The 12140-nt window shown below is 44.2% G+C and overlaps 1 protein-coding gene across 4 annotated transcripts in view; it reads right to left on the reverse strand.

The window, feature by feature from the left end:
* Nucleotides 1–12140, reverse strand: part of ARFRP1 (ARF related protein 1) — a 366770-nt gene that overhangs the window by 323246 nt on the left and 31384 nt on the right. For all 4 annotated transcript variants that reach the window (XM_085619615.1, XM_085619612.1, XM_085619611.1 and 1 more), the window contains exon 2: nucleotides 6284–6338. Coding sequence is in view for 2 of the 4 variants with exons in the window: in XM_085619612.1 (XP_085475738.1) it covers nucleotides 6284–6294 (11 nt within the window). In the remaining 2 variants the exon portion in view is untranslated. The remainder of the gene's footprint in view (nucleotides 1–6283; nucleotides 6339–12140) is intronic.

The raw sequence follows: 12140 nt of genomic DNA on the forward strand, positions 1-12140 counted from the left end.
TCCCCGGGTGAATGATGGTGCACTGAGTGAAGCAGGCGGTATGAGGGAGGAAGGGAGGAAAAAGCTATTATAGTACTTAACATGGACGTCAATTATGGGTTGCCGGGGGTCGCAACTGCGACCCCTAAGCCACCCGTTGCGACCCCTGGCTGGATATCACTCATCCAGTGTGAGCAGTGCTTGACTGCACTGCTGAAGGAAGCTCTGAGTGACTGCATCATGATTACAAATTGACTGAAAGCTGGCTGGGCCCACTGGCCCAGGCCTTTGCAGAACTCGTCCTTCCTATCAGTGCTATAGTGACCCCGGGCCAGCCAGCTTGCCTAGAATTCTAGATACATATGTATGTAAATGCTGCACTGCATGCCAGGTCCTTGCCTCAGTCACTTACAGGGTCATCAATCTAGTTGCACGCGAAAATGCTGCTACCAATGACGAACCTTTATAATAAATGGGGTAACCCAGTACTCTGTCCAAGGACCTGGGTATCGATCGGCAAAGAAAACTGATGGTCCCAGACAAAACTAAGTACACTTGAATTGTAGATAGTTTGAATAATTAATAAAGCTATACATTAAAAAGGCGATTCAATCAACACATGTGAATGCGAGGTGTGCACTAATCACCCCACAACTATATATGTACATTCCACTAAATAATTCAACAATAGAAGGCACCCAAGCTTAATTGAATTGCAAACATTCATTTATTTTTTGCTGCATTATCTCATCAAATGAAAGACACAGACAGAGTCATAATATTCAACATATAGTATCAAAGAGGTTACTCCAAGGTGGAGCAAGTGAGAGAAAATCTTTGCTCGTGTGTGGGATAGAAAAAGAAGAGGATAAAGGTCTTGAAACATCCAGGGAATTAATAACTCAAATTCTGAACAAAGAAGGATCTGGCTCCGATTTCCAACAAGGCCAGTATCCTTTCTGTGATGGGCCTGCCCCTTGATCGATAGAAATTATGATTTTAAAAATTGTTTCTTAAATTGAGGCACAGAGAAACCTCATCTGTGGTTGGGGTGGGAAGGGGGTATATATAGAGTGCAGGCCCACTGGGGGAATGTCGATGTTTCGACCCTGACGCAAAGGGTGATTTGGATCCTCTGCTGTGGGTCTTCCTCAGGACAAGGGAACAAGGAGGTGAACCTAGAGAGTAACCATACAATCGGAATGGGGCCTCAGTACATATATAACAAAATAAAAAGTGGTAGGTCAACTAGCTGCCACACATACTAACCTATATTAAACAGTGGGTAGTCTGTAAGCGGAATGCGCAACATAAGTTTCCAGTAAAATCACATTAGAAGAGACAAACATCATCAATGTGCATATATATTTGTGGAGTGATTAGTGCATACCTTGCATTCACATGTGTTGATTTAATCGCATTTTTTATGTATAGCTTTATTCGTTATTCAAACTATCTACAATTCAACTGTACTTAGTTTTGTCTGGGACCATCTGTTTTCTATGCCGACCAATGACGAACCTGGCAAGATACATTGGCCAGCCTCCCACAGGTCTCTCTCTCGTGGAGTCGGGCTTGTGTTACGATGCGTCAGACTCCAGGGAGTGACCAGCAGTGAACCAAGTTATGGCTGGGTATGTCACCTCTGTACCTCTCTAATTTCATAGGACCTCAGTGTTTTCCAGTTATATGATATGGTAAATGATCAGTTAGAAAGCAATTTTCCAAAGGTTGAATTGCTGCGTGTTTCAGTACATTGTAATCAGGGAAATTCCAGCTTTAATTTCCTAAATTTGAAGAGACATTTCACATTTGAAGTTTTCTGGGCCTCAAAACAAATGCAATGCAATGAATATGAAAAAGTCCACTCGCACCATTGTTTGATGCACACAACAGAATGTACAGATGCATTATTCATACAATATTTTTTTCCCAACCGAGAATGAATGTTGTCAATAGCATGTTGAGGCAGCCTTTCACGTGTTTCCAAACCGGAAAGAGTAACATTTAAACAATGTGCTCATTTTTAAAGATCAGTCTGGAGAAAACAACCAATTGGGGTCAATGCAAGGTATCGTGGCTCACTGTTATTTGAATTTTGTCCAACAAGTTGGTAGTTCTGTAAACTGTGCTAAGTGCCCCCAAAGATTGTTAATGAAGATTTTGCAAACTACTAAATAGTTCCACGCTCGGGTGGATGAATGGACGAGGCCCTAGTCAATTGACTTTATATGGTGGTGGTCATTGGCGAGGTTTTCCATCATTCATATAGTATATGAGTGCGCTATGTTATTTATCATAATACAATTTTTGGGGGAGTTTTTTATAGCTCAAACTTTAACCTGAAGGTATCAGAGCGCTTTACATGACCACCAGTTGCATTACAGATGGACACATTAATTTTTTAGGCACGGGGAGATGAAGTGATTTGCTCAGAATCACAGGATGTTCAGCCACCCCCTGAGAAGTGAACCCGGTTTCCCAGCTTCAAAGTTGGCCGCTCTTGCGTTACGCACATCCTCAACTGCCGCTCGGCAAACACGTGCCGCTAGTCAGAGCCGGCCTTTGCTAAGATAGCGTCCTGGGCGGAGAAAAATGTGGCACCCTTGCTGGTGCTAGTGAATTAACCCCTTGCATGCGCACGACGTCTCCCGGCCATCGTGCATTACAGTGGGCGTGTGCGCACGACGGCCGGGAGACGTCGTGTTCCCGAACGCCGTTTATTTCTCCCGCACAGCGGGAGAAATAAACCCGCACGCACGGGGTTAAATGAGGCAGCAGTGGACCCTTTTGTGTTCACTGGCCCCTGAAAACAAATATCTCTGGACCTCCCCCAGCTCACCTAAATCACTGACAGCTTTGCTGCCTCACGCTGATGAGGGTGTGGTTAGTGTGAGTCAGTAGGGGTGAGAGGATTAAGGGAGGGCAAGGAAGGGGGCTAATGGAGTGTTAAAAACATCGCTCACAGTATAATGAAGGATTAAACGTGCAAACTGCTTTAAACTTGCAAATTAGACAGAAACAAGCATGCAGGAGCAGGGACAAGACTGGAGCAAGATGACAGGGGTGCTGCTGTTGAAATAACCTTAATGCACCCAGCTCCATGCGCCCCTCAGAATATTTTAGAACAAAAAGTTGTTTGGGCGTTCGTTATGAATTACTGCGTTCAACAAACCACTTTAACAACTAGAGTGTTTTGGCGTCTTTATTCCACCTTTCATTTTTTCATTTGTATATAGTACATTAAACATTTAAGTCATGTCATAGAGACGAATAATAATTTTTAGAAATATTCAACACAACATCAAGAAATAACAGCACAATTGACATTCGACGAGTAAATAACCAATAAAATGACGAAACATGGCAAAAACTGACAAAAGAAACGATTGACCCATCCTAAATTTGAGAACGAAACCATGGCGGCACAGATTGTTTACATTTCACACTCCTGCAGCCTGCCATACACAGCTAGCCAATGCAACAATTACACCAGGCTAATTGCCTTGTTTGTACGCTGTATTATTCAGTAGAATGATGGTGGTTACAGTTAGCTGGGATGGGTCGACGTGTTTCAGAACCCTACTTTTCTTTTTGGGTTCTCCTCAGGACCAGGACAGGTCGAACATATTCAGAGGGGTGATGACGGGTGCTGTTTAGCAATTAATGGCACGGAAAGCCGCGTAGTGTAAAGAAACATCTCTTGCCAGTAACGGGAAGTTTCAAATGATGATTCCGTTGATAAGTTTTCGCAAAACGTTCTGAGGAATAGGTCTTGAGGGACAACCTCACTTTGTTGATTTTATCCATGGGAGATGCCCTCATATATTTCTTAAAGTGTTTGCTGTCTAATCAATTTCCAAATACAATACAAGGGGTGCGGCACTGTACACGTTCTGTCAGTGGCACTGAATTCCTGCTGTTCGATAACGTGATACCCAGCTGGGGACGTGTTCGTGTGGTAGTTCTGATTTCAAAATGCTGCTCCCTAACAGCGTCCCTCACCGGCCTCCCATCGGCAGCATCTCCACAATGCGGAATATTGGCACCTTGGGCCTGGGCCCTGGCCCAGCCGCTTGCCTATGCTAAGGACGACCCTGCCGCTAATCCAGCTTAAAACGCGGTCCAACTTTATTGTTCGCCTGCTGCTTGATAAACTATTTTAAAATGTTTTCACCAATATCTAACTGCATTCAGTTCATAAATAAAAAACGCAGGAACTTTGTGATAGTGTAGAATTGAAAAGTGCTTGTTGCTCTAATATTGAATGATTCCCACTGGCTCAGTACTTGGGTATTTCAATCTGCTCTATGGGTCCATAACACACATTTAAGCCTGTACACTAGTAGTCGCAAGCATGTATGCTACAACTAACTCCACACATACGCCATTGTGCTACTTCCTCATCCTCAAGCCCGTGGGCTACTTGTCTCAAGCCAATGTGCAACTTGCCATTGTGGAACCAGTGTGCTACTTGCCCCCCCTGAACTTATAAACCATCAAACCACCCTTAAACTTGCGTACTCCTTGCCCACACTCGAGCCTGTTGCCTTCCTACCTGTAGCCTATGTACTACTTGCCTCCCCTCCAAGCATGAGGACTACTTGCCCACTCTTGAGCCTGTGCACTTGCCCACCCCTGAGCCTGTGAATTATCCACCCATCCATGAGTCTGCGTGGTATTGCTCACCAATAGACACCTGCGCATCCAATGCCAGTGTTGAAAAAAAACACCGCAATAATCAGGGTTCGGTGGGCCCCTCAGACATCTTGACCCTGGTGACTGCACCTGCTGCACCAATGGAAGCTAGGCCCACTGAACCCTGATTATTGCTGTATTTTGGCATTCAAACAGTAGCTGCTGGGCCATTTTCTGTCTTGCACTAAGGAGCATGACTGGTGCTTTAAGTGGCCCGGTGTTGTCAGGGAGAGTACCTACACTTCTCAGCAGAAGTGCAATATTTTTAATTGGAGAGTAATGGCATTTCAGAAAAACAAGCAGGCACTCTGACATAGTGCACCTGCCAGTGCCTAATTTGTGCCAGTGGATGCAGGTGGGGCCCACCGCCACTCATTTTTGGGGACCAGCACTTATTTTTCTTCATCAGACTTTGACCCAGAACAAGAGAGTGACATTCACACAAGGGGGGGGAAGAAGCAGGAAGAGAAAGAAATGTGAGAGAAAGCAGGGGTGAAGAAGAGCGCGCAAGAGTGAGATAAAGGAGCAGGGAGTGTATGTCCGTGAATTAAAGAGGCTTGAGAGATGGAATCAAGACTAAGCAGACTTGGTATTCTACACACCGACATACAATAACACTGGCTGTGGGCCTCTCAGTAAAATTTTGGGCCTGCCACTTACTCGTTTTACAAATTAAGCACTGGTACTTGTACTTTTATTTTTCCATTTCAAGTACTGCCAATGACACACTGGCTACGCTCCTAATTGATTGCGCGCCCGTGAATAGGATTTGAAGTATTTCTGTTTATAGGGTACTTCTTTTGTATCTGTACACATTTTCCAGCCTGTGTGTGTGATGTAAGTAAGTAACCAGACGTTAGATGCATCACTTTCTGCGATAGCACCAAGTCAAAGGTCACGCAATGTAGCTTCCTTTGATTTCATGGGGTCCAAAGGGCAGGAGATGTCCCTTCCTGTGATGTCTCCACAACTACATTCGTGTGATGTCACTTCCTGTGACATCATCAGGGTGGGTCCCTGTGCAGGAGATGTCACTTCCTGTGATCTCACTAGGTCAAAGTTCATGTGTTGTCACTTCCTGTGACATCATCGGCGTGGGTCACATGGCATGTGATGTCACTTTCGCTACCCGCTAAATCGATGTCCATGGTACTAAAGTTATATTTTTTTGGTTATCATCTGCTATATAGATTTTTTGGGGGATGAATCCTCCAAGGCATTAAACTGCCTAAGTAAACCCACAAACCTAGACTGGCAGGGTTATAGTAATTTGAAGGGGCGTTCATGTTGCTTATTAACAACTACTTATGTTTCTATCGCTCTTAAGCCTGATATAACTGTTGAGGAAAAGAAAGGGGCAGGGAAAAAGAACATTGAGAGGGAAAGAGATTTACTCTGATCTGATCAAGAACCCATCTTGGATAAAGAGGTTTATGTAAATACTCGAACCCCAAGCTTTGGTGGGGGAAGGCAATGATAAATCGAAGATGCACAATGCCCTACACAATCTTCCTATAACCCAAGGAGAGTTAAAATGCTGCTAGTCTCCGAAATATAAAGAGAACTAACGTTATGAATTTATTTGTTTATTTATATTTTTACTTACCCAATCGCCATCTCCTTTTTTGAGGGGCCGATGGCGGTTGTCCTATCTGGAAGACCTAAAAGATAAACAAAAGGGAAGACTTGGTGAGAATTGTGAATGCCTCAAGTTCCTTACTATTGTCCACCTACATCCCTACCAAAGCGCTAACAGACTAGATTTGATTCCTTTTCATAATTACTGATAAATCACTATTATGAAGCAAATACTTGGAAAGTCTCCTAGACCTTATCTCCGACCTGGTTTCCTACATGCAGTTAACAGATGGCGTGGGAAGCAGGTGGGGTGTTGCGGTCACTTGAGGGCTGCAGAGGAGGCAGAGACATTCTTCGATACCACCTCCAGCCAAAGTGAAAACTAATAGTGTCTAGTGGATTCACAGAGTAGTTCAAAAGCATTGTTTGGTCTCCCAGAGGAGATAGGCTTTCATGCCTATCAACTTAAGCTGAGTGGTGCACACCAACCATCTTCACTATAAGATCAGAAAAACATCTGTTTTTGGCTAATGCCATGCCACCTCTTCCGCCTTCATGAACATTATCCATGTCAGGGTCTGGGCCTTGAAGGAAAGGCTTCACTACAGCATTGCATCCAGACAGGACAGTTATCTCAGCAGTCAGCAGCATTCACGCCCATCTGACCCGGAGCGATTGATCACTTGGGACAAACAAGGCCAAATGAGTTACTGAGCACATGTTACACACATTTTTAGTAAAGCTGCTAAAAGTAAGCCCAGGTCTCAATATTCCCTAAGCTGCACTTATTTTAATCACTGTAAATGACCAACAAACACAGGTTTTGGAGGATGAACTGCAACCAGCATGGAAGCAGCAGAAAAGTGACATGGTTGTGCATGCCTGCACCCTCTCTGTGTGGGTCTTGATTGGCTGCGATTCCATTGGCACCATGGGTGCTGCGCAAGACACTGTCAGTGCAACAGTAGATGACTTAAAGAGCACGTGTGACTGGGCTGACATGCGCACATGCTCTAAGCTCAGTGAACCTGCCCAGCCCAACCAGGCATATTTTTTTTATAACCAACTTTTATTGATTTTTCGTGCAAGTTTCGATCAGCAAAACAAAAAAAGGACCGCGATCCATCAAGAAGTACATCAGTAGAGGAACACATATTACAATCAATCAATTCTAGTCTATAGTAAGCCCACTACTTATCTCATATCTTCTCGTGTTTACAAGGCCACCCGAGCTTTATATATGGGTCATCATTATCATCTTTATTTCGGCTCAAAAGAGCCATAAAAGTACACAATAACACGGTACATTAAAAAGAATGCATAAATAAAAATAATTAGGTAAAAGCATGATAAGAATATACAATTTTCAGGAATAGAAAATGTTCAGCAGTCAACGTTCCTGAGCGAAGTGGAGAAACACCAAAATTATAAAAACCCTGTGTAGGATCATAGTTAAGATCGCAAAGTTTGCACTCAAAAGGAAACACATAGAAATACTGCTTTGTTCTACTAGCATCACAAATGAGCAACCTCTAACAATAGCCTAAAATAAGCAAATTATACTCTGAATTTCACTCTTATCACTAGGTTTTGCTAGTGAATTAAAGTGCACAGTGCAAAGAGATAAAAAAAAAGTTTAACTCATATAGTTTTAGTATCGTACAGGTCACAGCTCTAAAAGAGGCTTGCCCAACAACTTTTTGCCTAATATACCACATTGAGTGTAAAAAGTTGTAAACTTAATATACAACACTGGGCCTAACATTCACTTACAAATTATTAAAGCTGAATGTCGGTTCTCTAAGTAGAGGAGCTGGCAAAGAGGGATGATCCAACGTTAGGCTGCTTAGCATAAGCAGTACAAAAGATTAAAACATGTTCTTCGTTTTAAATTATCGGGCATCCCATAGGACATAAATTATTGTTGAGCATGGCAGAATTTTTATTCCATGAGCCAGGAAAGGCAGCCAGTTGGAGTGTTCCAAGTCTGAACTTAATAAACAAAGATCTCACCGAAGGTACACTCACAAAGTCCATAAAATCTTCAAGGCGGGTATCACACTTAGTGGATAAATAAAGATCAGACAAACTACCCGCCGGAAGAAGGTAAGTTCTTTTGCAAAAAAGCAGGGCCGGCTTTAGGGCAGTGCGACTGGTGCGGCCGCACTGGGCGCTGACCTGTGGAGGGGGCGCCGACCTCAGAGGGGCGGGGGGCACTGTGTTTAGCAATACGTTATCATTGGAGAGGTGAGGGGCACTTATGTCCGATGCTAGGGAGAGAATCCAAGGAGGCGTTCATGTGGTGTGTGGGGGCACAAAAAATGAGTCTCGCACTGGGCGCCGCCAACGCTAAAACCAACCCTGCAAAAAAGAATATTCCAATAACATGATTTAACGATGTCCTGGGCGCTCTTGGGCATGGAGGAAGTATTCAGCCAGTATTCAGAAAGGCCAAGCTTGGACAGCCAGGTTTTATTATGGGATACCCAGGGGATCGTAAGTGACAGGCGATTATCAATGATCTCCCTGACATAGTCTCTATATGGGGCCAGTTCCTCATATGCCCAGAGTCTGGCCCAGTATAAGATGAGTTTCAGACAGGCTATGTCAGCGAGGTATTTGAGGTTTAGATCAAACTTCAGAGGAAGTGACGGAGTGCTTTTTGGTAATCTCAGAAGCTATTTATTGCAAGTGTTTTCATCAATATTTAACTGATCAAGGCAGTGGCATAGCTAGGGGGGGCAGTGGGGGTGGTCCGCCCCAGGCGGCACTATTTTGGGGGCGGACAAAGGCATTCAGATAAGGCTCGGCTTGCTTTCGGGGACGTTCGGGGACGGGCAGAGAAGGAATAGGACTCGGGCAATGTCCTCTTCTTTTTTGTGCTGGCAGCTGTCCCCCCGCCCCCTCTTCTTATTATTCCCTCTCTTTCTGTCTTGCTCCTCACTTACTGAAAACCGTGACTTGAAGAAACTGTTACAACCTCTTTCCTTCTTTCATTTAGCTGCTTCCCTGTGAAATGGATCCAAAAAAGAAAAACACTCTTGCGGGAAATGCGCTTTTTCTGACAATTTTCTATTCCAAAGTGCAGCGGGATGGAGAGAAATAGAAGGTTTTAAATATGAAAAATAAATACATAACTAAATAAAGCAAGACAGAGTGGTTGCAAAGTGGCCAGATTGGTTTTATTCACATCCAAACACATCAGCCTCACTATTCAGACTTTGCAGTAAAGCGCTACTTTTGTTTTCTCGTCTTTCTTTGAACAGCATTGTTGTCCCCAGGTGGGAACGTGTACCATTCCTGGAGGTGCTGCAATACCTGGTTGATGGGTGGATTGGAAAACAAAATGTGTACCATGGCTCTGTGTTTATGGATGTGGTCTTTTTAAACCATACTGCTTACGTTTATTAAGGATATAAGCAATGGACATTGAAACGGTTCCCTTCAGGGCCCTGTAGTCATGTCCTTAACTTTTCAGGTAAAACCACTCGCTGATTTCTGAATAGTGAGTGAGAGATCGTTAAGGTAACCATGTTGTTTCTGCTTACATTTCACATGCTTTACTTAATCTTGCATTCCCTAGGAGTGTTTGCTTTTACTTTTTTTTTTTTAGGCAGCATATTACTCTTATCAAGTGCATAATTTGAATTGAGCCACATCCAAGTGCTTATAGCGGGAACAATTAGGTTGTAGCTGAAGGCAGTGCGAGTTTCTCTCAGTAGGGCAGTATAGTGTTCAGTGGGGGAGAGGATGTGGCACTACGGCCAGCGGTGTCGAATTTGGAACTGGGGAACTGGGTTCAGCCTTCATGACCAGTCCACCAGACCACTCTACTGAGGGAGCATATTCCCATGCTAGACCTTACAAGGTCCCACTAGACCTTAGAAGGCTTGATGTCTTAGCACAAGCAGGTGTACCCTAGTGGTGTCAATTGTGAGTTAACCTTGAAGGCCTGTCCACCACAATCGATACTAAAGTTCATCTCCAGTCTTGTGGGCAGGCCTACGAAGCAGCACACCCTAGAGCAACAGTGATCCAGTCACTGTGACTCTGTCACTGAGGTCACATGAACCTTGAGCAGGTTAGGGCGGTGCAAACGGTGTGACCGCACTGGGTACCTATTTCGGGTGGGTGCGTAGTGTTTGCAAGTATATTATGGTTTTAAAAAAACTTGCTGCCACCTTCCTGGCCTCCAGCAATTTTCAGAAACAATAAAAATGTCATGATAACTTCGGTGATTAATTTTCTTCCTAGAGAGAAATCCGAGTTTTGTCTAGTGGAAGGGTTGACTCCTGGAAAGGTAGGACAGAGGGTTAATATGCCTGCTACAAAGAACATGTACCATGCAGATCACAAAGTCCACTGCTTTAATGGGGGGACCATGATGAATGGTCATTTAATGTCAGCTGTAGATGATGGATCCCTGAACAGTGTCATGTATGTGCATGTTTGCATTGTGCTGAGAGGATTACCAGGTAATTGTTCACGCAGCTCTCTGATGGATGTCACATGCGGTTTTTCTGAGTTCCCAGATAGTTCATGCAGTCTGTGTGTTCTCTTTTGTACTGCCAGTCACCGGTGTATTCAACTGTGTAGCCTTGGACCGTGTCATGTATGTGCATGTAACTTGCATGATCGAGGTAACTATTAGCGGCGATGCTACATGTCTCTCGGTCCTCTTTCAAGTGCTTGCCGTCCTTTTTCCCAGGATAGCCCTGGGCGCCACAAGCTCTAGCTACGCCTCTGGATCAAGGTTACAATTCCCCCACAGGTTAGCCCCGTATATTGTTGCCCTGCAAGCTTGAGTCTTATACATTTATACAGCTGGGGAAATTGGATAAGAAGCTGCCTTGTTAACAAATCTTAATATTAGCCCAGCGCTGTGCTTAGGAATGAATGCACTCTTTTCAATTTGGGCTGGCCATTTGAGAGATTCTCTCAATGTAACACCCAGATAATCAAATTTGTCAACCCTTTCTATTTTTACCCCCACAGAGCCAGGATCCTCTTACCTTTTTTGCAGTGACTAAATACCATGGACTTGGTTTAGTTACTATTTAGATCTAAACTATAGTCCTTGCAAAATGAACCTCCCCAAAAGGGTATTTCAATCCAGATAAGGTTTTAGAAAGGAGGAAAGTATCGTCTGCAAACAGCAGGTCACTCCAGCTGGACACCCCAGTCCACCCCCTCTACACCACTCTGCCACCAAGCGGGGCCTTCATATACCTCCACTTACGAGCAATTTCTCGCATAGCCACCAGCATTGTCACCCATACGAAAGTGCGCCTCACCCTCTGACCCCTCCATATCCTCTAGTAACCCCAAAAGTGCCACTCTAGGAGTGAGGACAAGCTGATGACCCAAAACATCAGAAAGTTCCTGTGAGAAGATGGCCTGGTATATGATGCTCACTAGTTAAAGTGATCACCTTGTACCATGCCAAGCAACCCTTATGGTGTGGTTGTAAGTCAACCTTTTCGGACTAGCTGCCCTAGTGGTAGCGTAGGCTAAGCAGTCTTTGAGGCTAAACTCGTGAAGCGTGTTAAGCCAGCTGTTTTACCAAATGCAACCCCCTTTTATACCAATGAAAGGACACCGCAAAGATATATATTCAAAATATATGTGTATTTATTTCTCAAAGTAACCCCTAGTCTCTTTATGAGCACAGGAGCACAAATCGTCAAACAAGATTACAGCAGAATACACAGAAGTTGCACTTTATATGGATAGGCCCTGGTGGCCACTCGAACCATATACTAAAATAGTGGTATAAGTACCACGAACAGAAAAAGGAAAAGGCCTAGGGCCTCTAGAATCGCTGGGCCTACAAGGAGCTAACGTCAGTTAGTGACCAGGAGGTCCACGGGTGGCGTGTGCAGAGC

Source organism: Triturus cristatus, chromosome 7, assembly GCF_964204655.1.
Source record: "Triturus cristatus chromosome 7, aTriCri1.1, whole genome shotgun sequence".
NCBI lineage: Eukaryota > Metazoa > Chordata > Amphibia > Caudata > Salamandridae > Triturus > Triturus cristatus.